This window comes from Chamaea fasciata, unplaced genomic scaffold (genome assembly GCF_029207755.1).
Source record: "Chamaea fasciata isolate MVZ Bird 193981 ecotype frontalis unplaced genomic scaffold, bChaFas1.0.hap1 SCAF_12, whole genome shotgun sequence".
Classification (NCBI taxonomy): domain Eukaryota; kingdom Metazoa; phylum Chordata; class Aves; order Passeriformes; family Sylviidae; genus Chamaea; species Chamaea fasciata.
The window spans coordinates 2,758,308-2,781,364 of NW_027094097.1; the positions used below are offsets into that span (position 1 = coordinate 2,758,308).

Below are 23,057 nucleotides of genomic sequence, written 5' to 3' on the forward strand. Positions count from 1 at the left end.
TTTTATTTTTTTAAAATTTTTTTTCCCTCTTGATAGTGAGCCTAGTACAAAAGGACCCCAAATTCTTCGTATAAAGCACTGGTTTTCAGTCCAAACTACTTCATGGCTCAACTGTGACAGTGAAGGTGAAGGAATATAAATGTAATGGCCCCAGTGCTTGTGGCACTCTGAGATCACTAACAAGAGTGAGGAGTTACTTGCAGCAGCATTTTTCCTTGGGGAGGGTTGTGTGGAGACCTGCTTGGAAAGAGTTCATTGCTGTATGGCAGGGAATTATACCACAAAAATCATTCCTAAAGTTAGCCCTAGCCAGGGCTTCCCATCACGGCCTCAGCAGCAAGGCTGTGCATCAAAACTAGAGGTGAAATCAGCCTTTACTGTGGTGCTTTTAAGGCCCCACACAAAGGGAAGCATTTTAAATGGCCACAGGCTGTGCTGATAAAATACAATTGCAACCTCTGTAGCTGGCATTTAGTGTTTCTAACCTGCCCCCGAGGCTGGGTTACATTGGACTTCCCCTTGGCCCCACCTGAGGTTTTCTCTTGAGGCTGCCTCCAGCTTCTACAATTTTTCCCCCCTCCCTATATTTAACCTTCAGTTTCATCCTCTTTCATTGGTGGAACCAAGCTCTAATTTCTAGGGTCTGGGTCTCTCTCTACATCCTGTGGATTATTCCAAAGGGATCTACTCACCTTTCTGAAAGATGTCTCAAGTGCAGCACTTTTCACTGACACTACCACTAAATAAATACTCCAGAACTCTTTTATTAGGAAGTGCAAATCCTACTCGGAGTGTGTTTGATAAGTCAGGTCTTTTGCAGACATCTGGAGATTGTGTTTGCAAATCCCCAGCCAGCTTGTTTTGTAGTCATTGTTACCATAATTCAGGTTAATGTTGTTGCCACTTTTTACTTGCTAAAACACATGTGGTGCTTTATTGCTTAAGAAAAAAAAAAAAAAAAGTGGCTGCCTTGGAACAGAAGTTCTTTTAAAACCCTTCCTGAAAGTTTGCTGTTTGGAGAAACAAATGTCAAATCAATTGTCCTAGCTTTGAATTGCCATTCTGAAAATACAAGCTGTGAGAAGAGATGACTTGGGTTCTGCAACGGGGAGAGTGTAAGAGTCTAGATTGAGAACTATGTACCAAGTGGAACAAGTAAACTTTTAGCTTTTCCTGTAAAGATTTGCTTAAAAAATATTAGATCCCAAGCGAGGCTGCTCATGCCAAGTTTTAAATCTCATTTGAATTTTTATAGCTGTTATAATCTCTGATATATAACCTTGGAAATAGGGTCTCGTAACAGAAATGCCGAGTCCCTTGACTATTGCCTCACGAAAAAGACTTGCTGTAATAGGCTGCAATTCTGAGACGAGTTTGCAAGGCTGGCTTATGTCTGCACATCATCATTCAAATGGGTCTAAGCTGGGCTCTTCCCATCATTTGGGGTTATTTGTGTGTAGGTGATCAGCCGTGTGCAGCTGCTCCAGTCATGCCAGCCTCCCGAGCACAGCAGCACAATCCAGCATCTCCTTGTCCACAGAAATGTTGCCGCAGGGAGAGGCTTGGAGCTTGGACATGCTGTTAGGGAAAGAACAGCTTCTTTTGTTTTTCTGTCCTTATTCTTCTGCATTTGTGCGTAGAAGAAATGGAAGTTCCCAAGGAGCCAAAAGGATTCCACGTGCCAGTGTTCTTCTCCCTCTCATTATCATACGCTTGCAATCAAACTCTAATTTTTGAAATAAAAAAACCTGCAGGATTCTTTATTGGGACGATTAAACCTTCAATCTTCATTATTTAGGATGGCTACTTACCTTTTACTCAATGAAGTTATAATGCAACTGCTCCTATAAAAACTATTGAAATGGCTACTGTGGCAGTGAGTAGATTCTCCTCCGTGTAAAATAATCTCCTGTGAGTAAGACATAACTATCATTCACATTAATTAGGCAGCCATATAATGGGGTGTTCAATAGCTGTTACATCGTTTAAATTCTTCAGTCAGCACCTCAGCCACCCAAGAACTATCCAGCTGAACATTTCTGAGTCCATAATTTTGAAATAATCCTGTAGAGGAAGAATATGCACGGCAGAGTGTTGCAGACAATTTCACCAAGAAAAAAAAAATTAATTTTATTCAGATTTATGGAATTATTTTAACGTTTACAAGAAGTGCATAATCCTATTCTTCCTTCCCTCCCTGAATAATGGTGCTATAAAATGGAGCCTATTTGGGGGCTGTACTGTGTGTACACCAGAGAGTGCCCAAGGAGATCGTGGTCAGAGGCCAGTGATGGCAGCTGGACACACAGACACACAACAAGCACATCATTTCCCTACACATCCTGTTATAAACCTGGCGCCCTGGAGCCAGGAGGCTCTACTGAGAAGCCCTGACCCACAGAAAAGTGAGTGCAATTATGCTCGAGGTTTTGAAGTCTTTTGTCCTTAACTATTGTGTTTAGTTAAATATTTAAGCATTTACATTCAGTTGGGGTTAATGATTTAAAATTTTGAGGTGTAGCCAAAGTCTTTTGATTTGAATATTGCCATTAATGTTCTAACTGTGTTATATTTTTGTACCTTTCAAGATTAGCTGCTCAGTCAAAAGCATATACATATGCCATGAGAGTAGGAGCTAATCCTGAGACTTGAAGGAAATAAGGCTGAATTTATTAACTAATACAGCTGGAAGTGGTTTCTGGTAACAGGCCTGTATGCAGAATCTTTACGATGCTGTTTAGATGCCTGTAGAAGGGAATGGTTATTAAAAGATTGGTCAGTGCCTGAAAGTATATGAAAATAACATGTTTTAAATCAGTATGCTTTGGCAATGTGGGAGTAGCTCTTAGCAGAATGAAAAAAAAAAAAAAAAAAAGAGAAAAGCCTAAAAAACGGCTGGGGAGCAGGGCAGGATAGAATGTGAAGTTTTGACTGTGCCTTTTCCTATCAGTTATGTTATTTTACCTAATTGTATACTCATTTTTTTTCCTCTTCTCAATGGTTTTAATGTACTGTACCTTATCTGACTAATGGTAGAAAGCAGCAGAGAGCTCTCTTCACAGGGAGAGCTCTTAATTCAGTATTAGAAGTTGCTGGGTTCTCTGTAGTTTTCCATAATCCCTATCCAGCAGGCAGAGCCTGCAGAGGTAGGTGTCAAAACCCATCTGCAGGTAGTGTCAGGTGATGTTTGTTCTGCAGCCCAGGAGGTTCATGTATGCCAGATGTAACTGCTCCTCTCAGCAGCAGATCCTCTTTTTTTTGTTTTGTTTTGTTTTATAGATCCTCTATTTTTCGTGTTTGCTCATTGATTTAATTAAACCAATGCACCAAGGGAAATTTCTGCATTACCAAAATGATACATTTTCATCACACACTGAAGGGATTCAGAACTGGAGTTACCATAGGAATGACAGAATTAAGGATGGGGAGCATGAGAGATGGGGAGCAAGTCAAAGCTCTGTAAAATTTCCTTGAATCAGTTGTTGCTGTATAATTGGACTTGGTATGTGGGACCACAGGTTGGTGAATGCTGTAGCATGACAGGCTTGATCAGATTTTGGGTTGTCTAACAGCAGGAGCAAAGGTGAGCATTTGTTATGGGGAATGGGCGCATGGAACTGTTCTGGTAAGGGGCTGAGGGATTGCCCTGTGCAGACAAAATCAGGGCCAGCCTGGTTTTGAGAAAATACTGCTGCTGTCTCCTGAAGGCGTGGTCTGGATCAGAATTTTGTGCTGTCTCCTACACTTCTCCAAAACACTGGATGAACTGAATATATAGAGTTAACCCCAGCTACTTGCTGCCCTCATTTCAGTGATTTGATATGAGTTTGTCAGAGTCACAGACAGTTTTTGGGGGGTTTCCACTCTATTGCTGTCTAACCCATTTTTTAGAGAAAATCCCCCTCAAAGAGAATTTTCCGTGTGTTTCCTTGGATGTGAGTTGGCTTCGATTTCAAACATTTCCTACAATGAATTATTTAGAGGTTTCAAACAGAAAGTATGGGATTTTTGTTTTTCTATTCCTGCTTAAATGTTCAAAATTCAGTAACTAAATTGCTTACAATTGTTTTAGTTCATATTAGTTATCAATATACATACACAGTAATGGGGAAGCAGAAAAGTGTGTAAGGTAGTGAGACATTGCTCACTGCTGTTCATTATTCCCTGCTTAGTGAGAGTTTAGGTGCAAAAATCATTACAAAAATGTGTCTCTGCTGAGTGTAACCCAGAGCTGAACATATGAAGGATGAAGAGTATTAGAGACAGCTGTGATTAGTTCTCCAACTTCCCAATACTAAATCCATTACATATTTACTGTCTCAGCTAATGAAGAGATGGGGAATGGCCATGAATGGGTGGGGAAGGGTTGGTGAGCTGTCGTTTTCATCTTTCCCAGTTTCTAAGGAAGTTCCTTGACAAGCACTGGGGAGTTTAATGTGTTCTAGGGAAAGTGAACACAGAGCCCATCCCAGGCGGGGTTTAGTTGGTTTACTGGGGGGTGGTTCGGCTACAGTGAGTTATGGGGCTGTTTGGAACACCTGGAGGCTCTGCAGAGAGGCCTCTCAGCTGATTTACCAGCTGCACTAAAGGATCCTGAATGCCTGGGCTCTTCAGCTCTTGTTATTCTTCATTTGTCACTTGTGTCTCTGTGCCACCAGCCTGAGAATACCCTGGGGAACCCTTTGACATCTCCTGGGCAGTCTTCACTGTAAATATCAAAAGCCTTGCTCTTACCAAGGCACTCCCAGGCAGTGTTTGTTCTTGTGGTTGCTGAAATGGGTTAAAAAATGCAAGTGCCGGTAGCTGTGGGAAGTTGTATCGTGTTCATCTATGTGTCCATATGGTAGAACTTGTTCTGTCCTTCACAGCACAGGGAGACATGATTGTGCCTAATTCCAATTTGTATGGCATCCCCATTAATGTCTCTTTCAGCCTTCCATTAAAGGCCCTTAATGTTAATTAACTGGACTATGCCAATAAAGTTCTATTAGCTTCCCCCTATTAATTTAATATCATAGGCGTTTAACAGATGTCTTAATTAGATGTTACACCAAAGGCTATGAGTAAAATCAAAACTAGGTCATGGTCTTGAAAGTTTCTGCTATGATTTATGGTTTCTACAGCTTTGTTTGTTTTTCCTTCTGACCTCTTACAGGAAACTGAGAGTTTTAATTTTAGACAATGTTGAAAGGAGTAATGGGTGCAAGGTAGAATAATAACTTATGTCTAACAAGATGTATTGTTCTTACTTCATAGATAAAAATTCTGTCGGTGTGAAATGACTATTTCCCCATATAAAACATCTGTCCCTGGCAAGAACGCTGTTTTCCCCATCTCAAGGGCAATCCTTCATAGAATTGCAACAAAGATTTTTATTTCTATACCAAACTGCTTCTATTTCCTGATTCCAAAGGATCTGTTCTGGAACGCCAGTACTGCCCACACCGTGAGTTCATCCGTTCAGGGATGGTGAAGGTGGTTTGTGTCTGGGGGCTCGTGCCAGGGAGGTGCAGCTCTCCTGTGACCTCTCCCAGCAGCAGGTCTGGAAAGGAGCTCTGGAGGCCAGGTAAGTGCTTGTGTAGCACTGGGGCTGGAGGTGGCGATGAGCTCTGGCTCTCTGCTGCCTTGCGTGCCCTCAGTGCAGGTAAAAGCTCTGCCTGCCCTCCCAACCCCTTACTCAGCCTTGGGGTGTGATTGTGTGAGGAACAGCTGTGTTCTCTTTGAAGAAATGACCCTGCTTGGCTACAAATGCTTGAATGGTGACAGGGAAAAAATTTTCCTAGGTACAAATCTTTCATATGATAGTGAAATTGATGAAAAGCTCCTGAAAAATTACACTTAAAGCCACCATAGAAGCATTTTTGTGACAGAAAAATGTTAAGCAATCTACCACCATCGAAGCACTTTTCTAACAGAAAAATATTGAGCAATCTAAATACAGGGGTCACTTCCACTTCCCAAACATGCCAAACCTGCCCAGTCAATGAGGGATTGTAATCTGGGCAATCAAAAATGAAGTGTACAGTAAAAAAGGAGCTGAGGATAGACAAAGCACAATAGTTCTGAGGACAGAGGTTAAATATTCATAAAGCAATTCTGTGGGTAATTGAAGTACAAGATTGAACGGGGGTCACTTCTGTGAATTTCTAGCTTCAAGTGTTTCCCTCTTCTGCTGCGCTCTCTGCACCGTGCCATGACAATGTGTATTTATCTATTGACACACATACCTGACTTAGCCTGAAAGGAGCGGGTGAGGTGTTAGTGAGGACACGCTTGGTGTGGTTACATTGTGTATTATTACACACAGACATTCACATGAGCTACACTGTACACACCTGGTACCTGCAACAGTATCAAACCCAGCCAGGGAGACACTCAAGGCAAAACCTGCCAGCTGAAACTATTTATTTGCCTGTGCCTGCAGCAGGCCAAGATGCTGATGCTGTCCCAGGCAAAATGATTATAAAGAGCAGTCTCACTGCAAGCATGTAACAGGCAGCTAAAACCCAATTTATACAGAAGGCAACAATAACATTTATTACAGAGGTACAAAATGTAATTTTCACTGTACAAATTTACAATTATAAACTGAAACAGAAGTTAGGTAGTTAATATTAATCATATAACTTTAATAAAAGCCAGAATTTTATTTACAAATAATAAAAAAAAAACCCAGACAACCAATTTCAACAGTCAGTGAGACTGCTTAAAGACAGCAGATACTGCTCATTCTTCAGTAAAAAGAAATGCTTTATAAATATTTCACATGGCTGTTGCTTTTTCCATCTGCCAGAAAACCTGCTCTTTGAACTGCAGGAAATCAGCAGACATTTCTGTGAATGCTTCTGACTTTCCCTGAAATCACAGGTCGATAGTTCCTTTCAACTTGAATTTTTTTGCAGATCGCTCACTTGCTCTGATCAGGAACTTGCTCCCGTAGATGTAGGAAATGAATCCATCAAGTTCCAAGCTAAACACGTTGTTCAGTTTGGGAACAACTGAAATGCAAAAGGATACAAACTGAACGAAGTGCACTAATGTAAGTCCCTGTTACGGGAATATACTGACATACCAGGGGATGTTTATTTACCTGCAGATTTGAACCTTGACACATTTCAAGGTTTTTTATACTTTATTAAGAGCAGAAAAATAACCCAAGCCTCCACATGTAACTGGAATTACCAAAGTTAGTCCTTGTGCAGGAGCATACAGTCAAGTGGTGCACTTTTTAAAAATTGCTCATCTCTAATGAGATGTGTTTTGGGTATGATATTGGGCTGTTGGGTGGTGACTTCTGCCACTCTGAGAGCCAGAAGCACTGATTTAAACCAATGTACTCAAAGGCACAAAATGAAGAATGTGCTCAAGAATTTTTTTATTATTCAATTTGTGAAAATAACTGAAAAAGAATGCCTTCTATACCTTTTAATTTGTCCTCCTTAGTGATAATTTTGAAGACATGTTTAAATTCCTGTAGAATGATTCCTGTTATCCCAACATAAGAGGGGCACTTTGATTTTGTAACTGAAAGAACAGAAGTATGGATTAGAAAACTTCAGATGCACTTCATGTGCAGTTAACCTTGCAACCAACAACATGATTTTCAAGAGTAGTTGTAAAGTAATTAGCATTTTAAGGAGAGAAATACGATCCTAACTATGTGATTCTAGAGTTCATGATACTGAAAGGAATTTAAAAATAAGCACCTGAACTACAGGAGCATCTACTGAATTTCAAATGATGTTCTACAAGCAAACAAACAGAATACCTGTAACAATGGCTCCATGGAGATCAGCTTTGAGCAGCTTGCCCTGAATCATATGGGGTTGCCTTGAAGAAGAGAAGGGGATCAAAGAGGAGAGAAGAAAATCATATGAACTGTCACACTGACAAATGTGACCATGACTATTATAATCACAGTAATTTTGTGATTCTGATAAATAGTACCAATATGCTTATCAGTTAACCACAGTGTTTCGAGCTCAATAAAACCGGAAATATCTACTGTATGAAACCCAGACTAAATTTAAAATACGTCAACGTACGCATCGGGTTTGAGTCCGTGGCACAGGTCTCTGATGTACTGCTTCCAGAGCTCGTGCAGTGGGAGGAAGATGGCATATCTGCAGTAAAAAAAAAGATAAAAGTATTATACAAAATTTAGTTATTACTGAGGTAGTCTGTATTTCCACAGAGTTAAGGCTGACATTTTTAAGTTACACAACCTCAAGTTACCCTGCAAAGTGGCCCACTCCAAACAGCTGGTTTACTTTATAAAACAAGCACAAAGCATGCTCCTCTCTACCAACCTAAAACAGTGATGTGTTTTAGAGTATCAGGCTAAGAGATTTCTCCTTTTTTCCCACTGTTCTATCTCCCTGCTTACTCTGTTAGCAAAGCAGGGGCTTCATTCAGCATAATAAATTCAAGGAACATTATGCAAAATTTTGACTCTCTGGTCATAGACACTCCAACTTTACAAACTGAAACCAGAGGGGATTGTGTCTGGGTTTGATTTCCTGTCATATTTAGGTACACAAAAGGAACTCAACAGACACGAATCTTTCACCTGTGCAAACAAGAGAACTCCTTTCTCATGCTGAAATGCCACAAGGAGTGTTTCAGACTGACTTTACACACTGGAGGGTCCTACACACATGCACACGCTGCTGCTTTTACACACTTTTGATGCAGTTCCACTTTACCACCCAAAGAAGACATTTAAAGTCTCACCTTCGCTGTTCGGGTTCAATTTCAAACAGACGCAGCTCTCGCCTCTGCTTGGCAGTAAAACCTTTTGTCTTCTTCCTCTTTTGCTTGGTCTTTTTTTTGGGATAATGCTCCAGAACGACAGCTTTCCGAGTTAACATCTCCTGGATAGCTTCATCTTTCATTTTGGGCATGCTACGCTTCAGGAAGGCATGCACAAATGTCTTGGCTTCTTCTGAGCCTTGGGGCTAAAGACATGTGAAATGACGCTTTAAAACAGGACATGTTAATTAAATTAGAACTTGCTGCAGACCAGTGCTTTCATCAAGTCGGCAAAATCTCCGCGGGAATGGGAGATCTTCCCGTCAGAGCCAGTGGAGGGAGACGTTCCCACGCCGGAGCCCCCGCGTGCAGCGCCGAGCGCGGGCACACCGCGGCCCGCCCGCTCCCGGACCCACGTTTTGCAGGAAAAGCCCTTTCGCTTTTCGTTTGAAAACAAAATCCCCTGTATATCCTGCGAGTTCCGAGAGGGATATACAGGGGACACCGGGGACCCAGCCCACCCCCGGCCCGTCGGTGCCTAACGGCGTTTAGCAGACCGTGCAGGAGTGGGAATCGCCAGGGAAGCCCCGGCACGGCGCTCCGGGGCTGGGCGCTACCTGCAGGCGCAGCTCCCCGCTCTCCTCGGGCGGCAGCCGGCGGTACAGCTGTCCTGCAAGGCACGGCGGCGCGGGTTCGGCCGGGGCGGGCGCTCACCCCCATCCCTCACCCTCCATCTCTCGCCCCGCATCGCCCTCCCGGCATCGCTCACCCTCCATCCCTCACCTTCCACCGCCCACCCGGCATCCCTCATCCTTCACCCATCCCTCATCTTCTATCGTCCACCGGCACCCGCACTCCACTGCTCTCCCCTCATCCCTCACCTCCATCCCTCACCCTCCGCCGTTCTCCCCTCATCCCTCACCTCCATCCTCCATCCCTCGTCCCCCGTCCCTCTCTCTCCCCTCTCCCTGTCCCCTCACCCTCCATGGCGTCGTGGCACAGCCGGCGCGGGCCGATGACGCGTTGAGCGCGCACGCGCACAGCGGCGCTGCCCGGCCTGGCCGCAAGGCGGCGCCGCCGGCCGCGGGAGGCGGGGGTGCCGTGAGGGGCGCTGCTGTGGTGGTTGGCTATTCGCTGCTCCTGGGCGAATAAATTCTCTGAGCTGAGAGACACTGAGCAACAGATATTTCATTTACTGTCACGGGCGGGTTTCTTTTTAAAAAGCCCTGTCGACCGTGCCTTCTGTGACACAAGCCGCCTCGTTTTTTTGCGGTCATGCACCACCCGAGTATGGCGACGGCCACGCGGAGTACGCAGGGCTGTTGTTGGATACTGACGTGTCCGCGTCCTTGCCATGGAAATAGCAGTCGGGACACTCATCGTGGGCAGGCTGGCCGTGTCAGTCCTCACTTCTCTCCTCCTGCAGTCACTCCCACCACAGTTGCTGGGATATACATTGCCACCTTTCCATCCTGCAGTCTCCTTACCCCGCACTTTCTGTTGGCTCATTTGTGCTGGACATCTCCCTTCCCCCCGAGATTTACCAGGGTGGTGCTGGAGCAGCCACTGCCCCAGATCCAGGGCAATGGCAGGCACAGGTCCTCTCTATCCCCACTAAAGTTCTTCCCATCCCACTGCTCCTGGTGGAAGTTCTTTCCTAGTCCCGTCCTGTCCTCTGAGGCTCTCCAGCCGTAGTGCTGGCTGCTGCTGCAGTGGTTAACAGTGTGTCACATCTGTTCTGGAACTGCACTCCCAGCAACATGAGTTCTTTGGTTAAAATCAGCCCTGATGTTTGTAGCTATCATGATCAAGACATAGGAAGATGGCACTTGCTGTGAGATTTACATGCTCCAACGCATCAGGGTGTCTTTCCTCCTGGGATAGGACAAAGTTCTGCTTGCTCCCAACACAAAAGTCTCTTGAAAGCAGAGTGGCTAATTCCTTTTCCTGCCAGCCCAGTCCCAACTCCTGCAGTCCTCTGCTCAGGCATGATATTTCTCCCAATACAGGAAAGATTTATATTCTTGTCACATGGCGACATCGGCTCAGCCGATAATTAAGCACTGCTCGGTAAAGGATATTTGCAGAGGGAGTTACGGAGGCAGGGTATGGGAAACATGATGATTTTGTGGAGTGCTGCTGTGGGGCACAAAGGTACTAAAGTGATCCCTGACAGGGAATGAAACAGTAGATCTCTCCGGTTGTGTGTAAAGGAGAAAGGGCTGGGCTCTGCAGAGTGTTAAGCGTGAACAGCAGCTGGTTTGTATCACAGACCTCCTGGCAGTTAAGTACGTTACCACAGCAAGTGGATCTCTTGGTTTTACAAAGCATGGACTCCTTGAGTTGTCATTGCTACTATGAGAAGATCAATTTTCATGAATGGAGTACCAGGATAAGCACTATGAGTCTTTAGGGCCATATGAGTGCTCCTTCACTGGATTTATGCTGCAATTCTTAGGGCACTTCAGGGATTAATAGTCAAATCAGTGTTGGCAGTGCTGGTGTTGTAAATCCAATGATCCAGACTAAACTGGTGCCTGGGGAAACCAGTCTCTTCCAACAGCTCTACGTCTTCATTTCACAATTTATCTTCAGATATAATGTCTGAGGGAGCGAGATCAGCGCGTTAGCGTGTGTCCCAGCAAGGAGGCTCTGTGTCAGGAGTCAAGACACCAAATAAACATAAAAAAGAATAGGTGAAGAAACTGAGAAACCGCGGAATAGGTAAAGGCAGTTTGTAGATAAGAAAAAGAAGGCTCAGAGAAATGAGGAAAGATGGGTGAGATGTGAATATAAAGTGATGTGAAAATATGCCAGGAAATAACTGTAATGCATGTTTTGGGATGTGTAGCACCCTGTCTTAGTGTCTTAGAATTCTGAAGCTTTTTACTTCAAGTAAATCACCTTAGAATAGGTTTTTAGTGATAAAATTCCCTGATCTATATTATTAATACCACGTTATAGGTGCCAACATTGGTGTTTCTTATCCAGTTAAATCTGGCTTTATTTATTGCTTTCCAAAAATCAGCAATAAACTCACACTTATGCAAACCCCTTTCATGGACATAATCTAGCTGTATGCCCTAGGGGAGGATATTGCTGTTCCTCTTGGGGCTGTGGAACTGCAGGGACGGGCGAGAATCGTGTGCAGGCCAGGCTGGGGAGCAGCAGTGTCTTGGGAGAGCTGGGTGGCATTGGGGCAATTACAGAACGAGCTGTATTGTGACAGTCACAGAAAGCTAAAACTTGAGACGTGAAGTGATCGAAGACAGTATAATTAAAGATGTTTGCGCGACACAAGAATAGCAGATCGGGGATTTTTTTAAAAAAGTGTAATTATGAACTGAAGTGAGAGATGAGCATGAAGTTAACTGGTGTGTGCAAAAAGTCACTGGGCTGTAATCACTGCTATACTTTTGCTGACAGTGATGCAGGAAATAAATACTGTAATTCTCTAGAAGGACTGTCTCAGCAAGCATTTGAGCTCTCAAGATCAATATAGTCTATTCCTCTTGGCCAAATTGTATTAGGAGCTGAATTTGGTCCCTAGGGACATTTGTACTGGTGAAAATAATTTCCATTTAAAGCCCTCTGATCTGATTTCCTCTATCCAGATAATACAATTCCCACCCCCTTCCCATGGCTGTGCTGAAGCAGCGTCCATCCAGTCCGTGTCAGCCCTGCCACCATCCCACCAGCTCCTGGCTGCACCCAGCCTTGGCACCCTGCTCCTGACATCTCCTCTGGGGCTGGGGGAGCTCCAGACCAGCAGTTCTAGGGCCAGTGGCTAACCATGCCAAACAGAGCTGTTCCCTCCCAGCACTGGCTGTGCAGCCAGGACCTTTCCAGGGATTCCAGAGTACTCAGGGTGCCCTGGAAAAAGCCATCTAGGAAAGGGTCTGGGGGTGGAGGGTGGGTGGGCAGGGTGCAATCTGCCGTCCAGCTCGGTGGATACGTGGAGCCTGAATCTTTGTCTCGTGTCAGTGTAGGTATGCCAGAGGAAGGTTTGCAGTATCTGTGTGTGTAAGCCCAAACTCTTGCATTAGGGGCTTGGTTGACTGATTTTAGATTGCTGTGGCTGACTGATGAGCAGCATCTTTTGAAGAACTGTGTATCCCTCAAATGTTTCTTTTCCATATATTTTCCATTAATTTTTCTGCTTTTTCAGCTCGCCCTTAACTCATGGCTTGTCATCGTCTTCTGCCCCCGCCCCAGGCTGATAAACTGTCCTTCTCAGCTGAAGGGTCATTATTTCCTTGCAGTCCTGGCTCCTTCTCATCTCGAATTGCAGCTGCCGCTCCAGCGCACAGACAAAAGACTGGCTTGTCTGTGCCTGACAGAAACAAGAAAGCGCTGGGAAGCAGAGTCCAAAGAGATCTCAGTGGCACAGAAATCAGAAGCAAAGAATAATAATCCAAAAATGTTCTCAGAAAATTCCGATGATTTAATAGCTGGGTTTTAAAAAACAAACTGAAACAAGGCAGGTTTTTGGCAGGCTGTGCCCGGTCCCCACAGCTGCTCACACTAGAGGGCAGCCCGAGACTGTCTGTACAGTGCTCTTGGAGTTCAGCTCACTGCCTGCAGAGTAAAAAATAAATTGAAAATGTTTACAAATTGTGTCCTCTTATGGAAGAAATGTGCCCATTTGCAGCTTGGTTTAGCATACAGAACTCCAGTTCTTCCATATACCAACCCTTTCTGCATCACAGTGTCAGTGAAAAGAGGATTGTGAAGGAATTCAATTTCACCACAACTTAAGGAGGCCGCTTCTTAAACACCAATAAATTCTTGTATCAAAATAAGAAGCTACATCCGTGTGGGCAACCCCAGAATACCTGAAGATAACTACTGCAAACTACAAGTACCCAGCCTTGGTGCACAGAGCAGCACGAAAAAGCAGCACTTGCTTCCCAAAACAGTAACAAGCAGTCAGAAAAACTGAGGCTTTGGCAGCTGACATTCGGTTTCCTTGCATGCTGGGATCACGTATGATGATTCCAAACACATATCAGCATGACAGGCAGCACTTCTGCTCCTGAACCGCTTGTATTTACTAATTAATACCAGCATTCAGCATTCATGTATTATTCCATGACAGTCTGTCTCACAATCGTTACTTTTGTTATGCTTTGAGTCTCATTTAGAACTTGTTGAATATTCTGCTTTAAAACTTAATTAACACTGGCTCATGTGTGATAGGGAGGTATGATGCAAAAATGAGTATTAAGAATAGTAAATCAGAAAGTAATAATAGTCATTGGAGTTACGACAGATTGACTAGTTTACTGTATTTCATTTGGTTTTGGTTAAACTGCATAAAATTAACATAATTCATTAAAATTTGAAAATAATACAGCTGTATTGAAAATAAGAAGGTATATTAAAATAATATGTGTTTTTCTGAAGCATCTTTTGCTGTGATTCCCAGCAGGTGCTTGGACCAGAGGCAAGGGGGCTCTGGTTGGGACCGTGGGCACTGCCTCTGACACCCTGGCCCAGGAGGGAGCAGGAGGCTCCAGCCACGCTGGGCAGTGTCCACAGCACAGCCACCTCCTGCACAGCTCCCAGCCAGCAGCTGCTCCCTGCACACAGCCACCGTGCCTGGAGTTACAGCTGCTGTGAAATCCCAGGAAAGTTGAGACAGTTCATTAACTGAACAGATAGGAATTTCTCATTTTTCCTCTATAATGAGGCATCCTTCTCAAAAGCATCACTCTCAGCAAAGCCCTGTTCCTGCCAGACTCTTTGGAAGTAGCGTGCTGAGGCTGTCAGGAGTGAGCCATTCCTTTTAACACAGCAAGCCTGCTTGAGCACCTCCAAAGGATGCAGTTGCTGAATACACACTGGAAGAGCTCCTCTGCAGCACTCAGCTTCAGGTCCCGCTGCTTTGAACGTGTCTGTCACAGCATGCCAGCTCACGAGAGTCCTGCCCAGGGGACCTGTGTGTGTCAGGGTGGGTGACCCGGAGAAAAACAAGTGGGAGCTATTTGTCTCCTGATACTGGGCTGGATGAGCCCCGTTGGCACAGTCAGCATCTGAACTAGCAGTGTCCTGAGCTGCTGCCTGAGGCAGTCTGAAGGGAGAGCTGCTGTTCCCAGCTGATGTGGAGTGGTACATACTCACACAGGGCGCTGCTAACTCCTAACGCTGCCTGGGGCCATGTTGGTAATGCATGGAGGCAGCATTACTTTCATAATGCTCCTGGTTACCTACACTGGTGTTTTGTCAAGCAAGTATAGAGGCATCAGTGACTGTATAAGGTGTGGCCCAAGCCATCAAGGGAAATTCAGCTAAATCCCCCTCACTGGACTGCAGTGGAGGGCACTGAACTGTGCTCAGAACTCCTGAAGTTTTCATCCGTGGGAGTGTGAAAAGCTGTTAAAGCATCTGAGGGTTTGGACTCCCACTGCAGGCAGCGTCCTCATGAGCAGTGGTCAGCTCCTTGCACAGAGCTGGTGATGAGGCTTTCAGCTCCCTGTCTGTAATCCCATTTCTTCAGGACTGCCGGAGTGTGGTGGGGCAGTGAGGGGGTTAACGCTGCAGCAGTCCTTTGATAATTGAAAAAGAAAAAAGCCCATCCAAAGCTAACCAAAACAACCCCCTGTTTGAGGTCAGTGCTCTAGTAAGTGCCTTTTAAAGAAACAATAACCTGGTGCAATAGAAAATACTCTGTCCCTCTCTTCAGTAGAAATCTGATAAACCACGGAGAGAGGCAGGTGTCCAAGGAGATAAAAGTAATAAATGTGGCTGCAGTTCGGGAGTGAGTTAGGTTGTCAGGCTGGTAATTAAATGAAAGGCCTCTCAGGAAATGCTGCAAGCTAATAGATACACACAGAGATGCCAATTCATTTGCCTCAGCAATATATGTTAATTTTAGCATGGGATTAATTTATACATTTTGCAGTGGGACGAAATGGCAAGGATGGGAGGGGGAGAGCTTTCATCCTGCCAGTGGTAGAGATTATTAAGCCCCTTATACTTGTTAAAAACAGAACAGTGTATGAAAATGGGAGAGAGAAAATGTTTAATTCAAGTACATTCTCTAAACAGAATTAACTAATCACAGGCTTATATCTGACCCAAAGCACTCTTGCAGACAGCTGCCAGGGACTCCTTGGCTTTGCCACAGCTCAGTAAGTACAGAGCCCTAGTTAGCAGGTAGCTCAAGTCACTCTGTGTTGCTGTGGTTTAAAGGATTTCTGAGTTACAAGAGTGTGAAATGAGGAGTGCTGCAGGGGTGTGTCCCCACTACAGGAAGAACAGAGGTTATTTGGGACTATAGCAAGCTCAAGGATTGATGCTCTGGCAAGCGTACAGCGGAGCTGCAGGAAAAGGACAGATTTGTATGTAAAAGCACACTGGTAATCACTGAAAGAGCTGACATTCACCAAGGGAGCTGGTAATCACCAAGAGCTGGTAATCTTCAGCAGAGCTGGTAGTCACCACAGAGCTGTGTGTGCCATGCAGGCTCTTGGGGCAGCGAGCAAGTCACTGCTCAGGAGCCCGTCAGCTTCAGCCATGTGGCACACACTGGCCATGCAGCTCCTTCTGGTTTGTGGCTGTTCTGTTCTGGAAGAAAGCTACCTCTGAGGCCAGGCAGACATTGAAATCGGGGAGATGTTCTCCAGCGGCAGAGGGCAGTGAGGGGGCTGTGATCCTGCTGTGCCCTCAGGAGGTGGGTGTTTGTGGGTTACTGTCCCTCTCTGAGGTCATTTTTGAACCTTGCATCACTTCAGTGTTTGTCACAGACACTGAGCTCTCCTGTAACATCCCTGCAGCTCTCAGGTGCACAGCTGAGGACAGCCATGCAGCTCCCAGTGCACGCTCAGGCCCGTGGTGAGTCTGGAGCTGCCGGTGCCTGTGGTGGGGTCTGCCAGGACCCTCCGCTGCCGGCGGCACCAGGTGCTGCTGGGGACACGAAATGGGGCCCTGATTTACACATCCAAGTGTGGCATTAAGGGCTTGACTACGGGTATCTCAGCTCTGAAACACACACTGCAGCACAGCAGGCTTCTTTCTAAAAAAAGCCCTCTGATCTGTAAAATTATCAGCATTGAAGCAGCAGAAGCAAAGCAGATTTTCCTTTATTTTCTTCTGCCTTAGAGGAGGAATACTCACTTGCCCTTCAGTATGATTACAGCCCATTTACCAACACTTCTTTTTTTTTTTTTTTTTTTTTTTGAATTTCAGACCTACATTTTGGAACAGTCACAAGGAAGAAGTGTTTCTTTTCAGAGCCTGGAGCAGCCAGCACAAGGGTAAAGTTTATTTAACAAAAAGAATAGTTCCAGCTGAATACATATTGTGAAATTACAGTATTATTTAAAGCAAAATACAGATGGTTGTGGGTCAGGGTCAGAGAAGAAAGATGACATCTGCTGCAAAGTGCATCCAACAACTGTCTTCAAATTTTAAAGGTTTTTAAAAATAGGATATTTTTTTCTTTTCTTCGTATAATTATGCAAAATAATAGAACTAAAAAATGTACTAGGATGCTGAAAGCAAAGTTGAGGCTTTCTCAGGGATTGCAAGTAGAGGCATGATGAGTGGTGTCTCAAATGCTGATTTCAGAGTTACAGGCTCTGTCTTTCCAGGATGGAGGTCTGTGTCCTTCCTGCCCACACATGTGTCCCTTAAGGGATGTCTTCCCTGCATGGCAGGCCAGGGCAGGACCCTGTGGGACCCCACGAGGGCTGGCCCTGGCTGCACACTCCTTGCTTAACAGCCATTGCCCTGGTGCCACAGAAGTCACCTCTATCCTTTTTGTTCCAGACTGCAGCTGTCAAAATCCACACTCTGCATGAGAAGGAGAGTCGTCACCCCCTTTTGCTAATGGTACTTTTAGCTGGCTCCTGCCACTCTTGCTGCACAGTCTGCCTGCTGTGTTTCCTCCCAGGCACTGCTGTAGTGTCCTCCTGCCCCTGCTCCAAGGGCTCTCAGTGTTTCCATAACACTGGAGGTGAGCTGGGAACAAACCCAGGAATATCCTGGAGGTTCTACCAGCATCAACCTTGTGTGTTCACCTGTGTGAGCTGTGGGAGATAAGGAGGAGCCTGGAGAGCTCCTGTCATTACAGGAGGAGCTCCTGTGCCAAGGAGATCATCTTAATGAAACCCTCCCTGTCCCCTGAGGACTGACTTACAGGGATTTTAAGGGACTGTGGGGGATGCTTTAATGTGTCTTTGTCTTGACACTACGGAATCGTACTGAGCCCTTCCATAACGCTGGCATTTAAACACAGATGTTGTGTGTTGTGTGTTATCCTCTTCTCATGAAGTGAAAACAAACAAACAAACAAAACTAAAAAAAAAAAGAAGGTAGAAATAATAATTTCCCTCATTGTCATGCATGTAAATATACCAGCTCCAGAACTGAGACTTTTTTTGGTGCTCACACAGATATAAAGAGCCAGTTCTGGAGGTAGGAAACGGGGATGTCCCAGTTGCCAGTGCAGATGCATTCCCTGCGACGCAGATTCTGCTCTCGCTGGGAAGAACCAAGACATTCCCCATCTTTGGCCAGAGGTGATGGCTGAGCAAAGCAGCTAGAGCCCTCCTTGTCCCTGAGCGTCCGAGGAGGCGTTTCCGGAGCCCGGCGCCTCTCCAGGTGCGGCACAACAGCTCCGCTCCCAGGTCCTGCTGCCAGGTCCTGCTGTGCTTTAAACCAGCTGAGCCTCCCACATGGCAGCGTGATTTACTAAACCACTAAGATATTGGGTCAGCCTTGTAAATCATTTTAATTATTTCACTAAACAGGTTGTGGAAATAGATCAATAGAAAATATGGCATTTAGGCTTACAGTGCTGTGCATTCATTATGGGAAAGGAATTATATTAACTGATTTAGGAGCTAATAATAACTGAAAATAACAATTTAATGGAAGCCTTCCAATCCTGCACTTTCAAAGCAGGATACAGCTATATGCAGTCTACTCATTTTAATCTCAGTCAAGTGTACAGAGCAATCTTTTGACTCTCAGAGAAATGTCAGTCAAGTACAAGTACTTGCAGACTTTCAGCATCCCATAAATTACATTATAATAAAACCAAAACAAAGAAACTGTCAAGAACCATTTTTACATACTGGCAGGGTCACACGAACTAGACACATGAAAAATAAGAAAATATATTGCAATGTAACAAAGTGAAAGAGTCGCACAGCAGGGGCTATTTTCCTCTTGCAGTTTGTATTTCTGTGAGACCGTAGTTTGTGCTGCAGAGCTTGAAGGACACTTCTCTCTCTAAGATATCGGGGTTTTCTCTCAAACATCTTAATAGTAAATATATGCTATATTTCTGTGAATATACACGATATATGTGATTTATATATGCAAGGAGAGAGGGAGGAAAACAAACCAGAAAAACGTAATCTCACCTGTGCAGCAAAAGCCAGGTCTCAGCATTCAGTAGCTGGGGTCAGCATTGCTCTGTTACAATTATTTCACTGTAGCTGAACTGAATTTGGTATGCTGTGTCCTGGTTTTCTTAATGCATGCATGACAATCACCTGTGCTGTTAAAATATTTCCTCCTGCAATAAGCCGTACATTGTGATTCTTTAATGCCTCATCGGCCATCGAGTCAGTGCTGAACCCAGCAGCAGGACTGTGGGCAGAATTCGAGCTGCCATCAGATAGTGCCCCTGTGTCAGGCTGGTTCGGAAGCCTGCAGCCTCCTGATAGGCAGTTGTCACACCAGCTATCTCCACTCTGCTTTGCAGGCACAGTTAAGCTTTTCTTTAAGCCCTCAGGCTAGATAGCTTTGGAATTATGCACTTCATCACACCCCAATTAGCTAAGGATGCATGACAAAACCCGTTATCAGTTCGTTTAGGTGGGAAAACACCTTATTTTGCCTCTTGGTTCAGCACGTGAAGAAAAACACACGCACTCTTTTTCTCCACCGAGAAAAGCTTGTTTTAGAGCAGAGTGAAACTTCGAGCTGTGTCAAATCATGCTGTTCCTGCTTATTTACCTGTGTCCTTGAGCTCTATCTGGCTGTTTTGAGAATGCTAAGCGTTGCTAAAATAAAAACAAACGGCTACAGCGTGGCCGCAGAACTTGCTGAGCACATTGCCCGTGCAGCGGGGGTGTCTCGCGGTGCTGAGCCCCCAGAGCAGGTGAGATGAGATGTTTCCCCGGGTAGATGGTCCCCAAGGCTCCCCACACCGCCTCACCACCTTGCAGTTGCACTCCCGGCTGTAAACAACAAACTGGACGGATGTTCTTCGCAAGCCCGGTAAATGCCAGCAGCAACAGATGAGCACTGAATGAAGGGAGACGTGCTGGGTGAACACATGGCATTTTCATGGCCCTGAACGTGAGCAGGGCTTTCTCCGGCGCTGCTGTGCTCCAAAAAAACCCGCTGTGGCAAGGTTTGAATTACCCGGGGTAATGAGCCTAAACTGGGTTGACTTTTCCATACACATTTACAAGCAGGTTGACAAACAATTCCTGAACCCAGCAAAGCTCCTCGCATTTGCTTTTGAGATGGTTTTCTTTAGTGAAACGTTTTCGTCTAGCATAAGTAGCGTAAGGCCTCTCTGGTCATTAAAAAATTAACTCAGGTTCATAAAGGGAGTTTATGTTCTTAAAAATATTGCAAAAAGTTCAACTACTCGCATTTGACACCGTGGCAAGGTGGATTTAGTTCCTTTTATTCAGTCTTGTTACTAAGTCATGTTACAGCTCCCATTCTGGCAGGGGCCTGGTGTGGTTGCTGACTGCTCTGTGCTGGGGCTGGAGCCCAGTTCTGTCTCTCCCTAGTGCTGGGGAGCTGCAAGGTGGCCACACCTGCAGATTCTTCCAGGATTGAAGCACTAATAGATACTCAGTTCTGATCTTCCTGTCTTGTCAAACCCTGCTTGCTTCTCTGGAGACTGAAATGCCAGGGTTATTAATTATTAAAGGATGTCATAAGGAGTCTGGCTGTGTGGTTCTTGGCTAGCTTGGGTGCAAAGTCATTATCAGTGACTTAACCATAAACGGAGGTTCATTCTTACCAGGATTGCAATTAGCACCTTGCTGTGCATTTAACTAACTTGAGACTTTCATCCCACCATAATATAAAAGTTGAAATTATATCCAAGCACTCTGTAAATGGATTACACCATTATCCTTATTTGTAGCACTGAATGATAGTACTTTTACTGTCTTGCACTGAATTAGCATAAATGAATAACAAACATGAGTGTATTTGGTAAAGACCATAAAGTAACTGATGTTTCCTTAATCAAACTGTAAATTTTCACTGTCTCATTTGATTTTGTTGTCTTCAGCTTCTCTTGTGCACTTTCTCAAGTGCTGCATTCCCCTCAGGGTACCAGGTATCACTGACAGACATGGTGCAGTCTAGATCATCACTCAGTAGTTATTCCTTGGCCCGACTTGGATTTAGATGTGCACACTGTGTCTTTGTCCAAAGGTTTATCAACATTCCCAAGCAAGTGCAGCTCTGGAGCTCTTGCAGTGCTTGGCTCAGTCAGAGTCAGACACCCAGGGTAGGCACTGCTGGCTTCCCAGGGCACTGTAAATTCAGTATAGCACTGGGGGGTGTTTCAGCAGCATCCTAATGCCTGCCACAGACACAAGATGACTTTATCTCTGATTCTCAGAGCACAGACCAACCCCCAGCCCAGGGCTGCCTGATGCCAGGAGAGGGCAAGTTAATTCCCAAGGGGGAATTTAGTTCTCACATCCTTGGCTGAGATCTGGCCAAGCTGCTCCTCTCTGGGTCACAGCCACCACCACATTGCTCTCCTGAGGGAAGGATGAGACAAAGCCAAGAGGGTGTCAGAGTCCTGGCACCGACCTTCCTCACACCCAGCCTAAGAGCACAGACACTTTCCCTGTGGGGCTGGTGACACATCTGTAAAACTGCAAAGACAGTTGGTTAATGACATGCTGACAGGTATCCATCATTTGGATCAACTCTGACAACTCTGGAAGCACTGAAATGCAAGCAGTCCAGAACAGTAAGTAAATAAATTACAGCATAGGCATTAAAAAGAGGCTCTGCCATGGGAATTTAGAGTTAAATCTCATGTTTTACATAGACTGTTAATACAGACTCGGTCAAAAAAAAAAAAAAAAAAGAGAGAAAAGAGAGAGACATTAAAACCTATTATAAAAACACAGCACTTGTAAATCAGAAATATGCTACTAATTTTTACCAAACAGTTGACTTTGACTGCCAGCCTAAATATCAACACCTGCCTACATACTATGTTGATCACCCTAAACCCCAAAATGAGTCACAATACTCACTGGATTGTCAGAGCAACTTCAAAGCCTGAAAAATATTTAGTAATGAAGAATTCCTACTTTAGTTCATTAAAAGAAATCAATTACTCCAGATTTCCATGCAAAATTAAAAGAAAATAAAAAAAATAAGAGCCCATTTCTGTGGTCATCTGGTTTTTCATCTTGTATAATACTCCTAAAGACTTAACCTGTTGCTTCCTATTTCAAGGATAATACTGACACAGAGATGAATGAAAGTTTTTGAAAGATCTGGTCATGGAATAGGAAAAAAAAGTAACACCCCCTTTCCCATCTTCCCCAGAGTAAATTCCAAAAATTTCCTGTTAGAAAACTAGAATCTTCAATTGAATTGTAAGCATTTTTGAATTATTTATGAAGATCCTAGTAATTTAGGTTGTATTACACTACACACGAATTTTCCATATGAGATTTAAGAAACAGTTCGATAATAACAGGAAAGGAAATCTATATGCAACAAATAGGGAAATCCATTAACTAACTCTACATCACAGTCCTCTTTGATTCGACTCTTAATGTAACTGTGTTTTACTTGGAATGTCCATAACTGCTATAATTAGAAGGTGGGCAGTGACCAGAGGAGAAATAGGAGATTTCAATCCACTCATTGGCATAAGCATGGATCCTTAAAAAACCCCCACCTTGTTCAGTGCTAAATTTTGGATTGTTGTTGTTGTAGATCTGAAGCACATATTTTCCCTGACTGGCTTCATTTATAATATTATCCATCTGTACTCAGCAGAGGCTGCTGGGTTTTATAAACATGGTCTAAACTCAGCAATACCCCCATCCCACCCTTCCTCCCTGCTCCCCGTCCCTGTCATGCACAGCTGCTGCTGTGCTGGGGCAGGATAGGCTGATGCGGGGGGTCCTTAATGGCCTGCCTTGCTTAGATTCTTCAAATCTTCATCTTGTTCCCGTTGTTTCAAGACCTGTTAATATTCCTGTGGAATAATTCTAGCGGCTCCTGCACGAACAAACCCCAAACCTGATCCCCGTGTGCCCACAGCAAAGCCCCCAGTTGCCCAG

General features: G+C 44.6%; 1 protein-coding gene and 1 long non-coding RNA gene across 5 annotated transcripts in view; one reads left to right on the top strand and one right to left on the bottom strand.

The window, feature by feature from the left end:
- The window catches only part of LOC136296141 (uncharacterized), a 35,046-nt gene that overhangs the window by 7,941 nt on the left and 4,048 nt on the right, over positions 1-23,057 (top strand). For both annotated transcript variants that reach the window (XR_010722867.1, XR_010722866.1), the window contains 2 exons: positions 5,414-5,566; positions 16,942-17,009. This is a non-coding gene — a long non-coding RNA (uncharacterized lncRNA). The remainder of the gene's footprint in view (positions 1-5,413; positions 5,567-16,941; positions 17,010-23,057) is intronic.
- Positions 6,601-9,770, bottom strand: POP4 (POP4 homolog, ribonuclease P/MRP subunit). 3 transcript variants are annotated; one of them, XM_066194985.1, is made up of 7 exons: positions 9,732-9,770; positions 9,369-9,421; positions 8,734-8,957; positions 8,046-8,123; positions 7,769-7,830; positions 7,423-7,524; positions 6,601-6,998 (listed from the first exon to the last, which is right to left on the bottom strand). In XM_066194985.1, the coding sequence occupies exons 1-7, from the start codon at positions 9,736-9,738 to the stop codon at positions 6,862-6,864; spliced, it is 663 nt and encodes a 220-aa protein (XP_066051082.1). In that variant the 5' UTR covers positions 9,739-9,770; the 3' UTR covers positions 6,601-6,861. The 3 variants fall into 3 exon arrangements, with proteins under 3 accessions (XP_066051082.1, XP_066051083.1, XP_066051084.1); XM_066194986.1 differs by lacking the exons at positions 9,369-9,421; positions 9,732-9,770 and adding an exon at positions 9,674-9,693; XM_066194987.1 differs by lacking the exons at positions 9,369-9,421; positions 9,732-9,770 and adding an exon at positions 9,633-9,664.

Excerpts from the sequence above, each read along its gene's own strand:
- POP4 (XM_066194985.1), bottom strand. Across the intron at positions 8,958-9,368 it reads GCGGGGAGCTGCGCCTGCAG|CCCCAAGGCTCAGAAGAAGC; the intron begins GTAGCGCCCAGC and ends ACATGTCTTTAG. Across the intron at positions 6,999-7,422 it reads TAAGGAGGACAAATTAAAAG|TTGTTCCCAAACTGAACAAC; the intron begins GTATAGAAGGCA and ends TTTGCATTTCAG.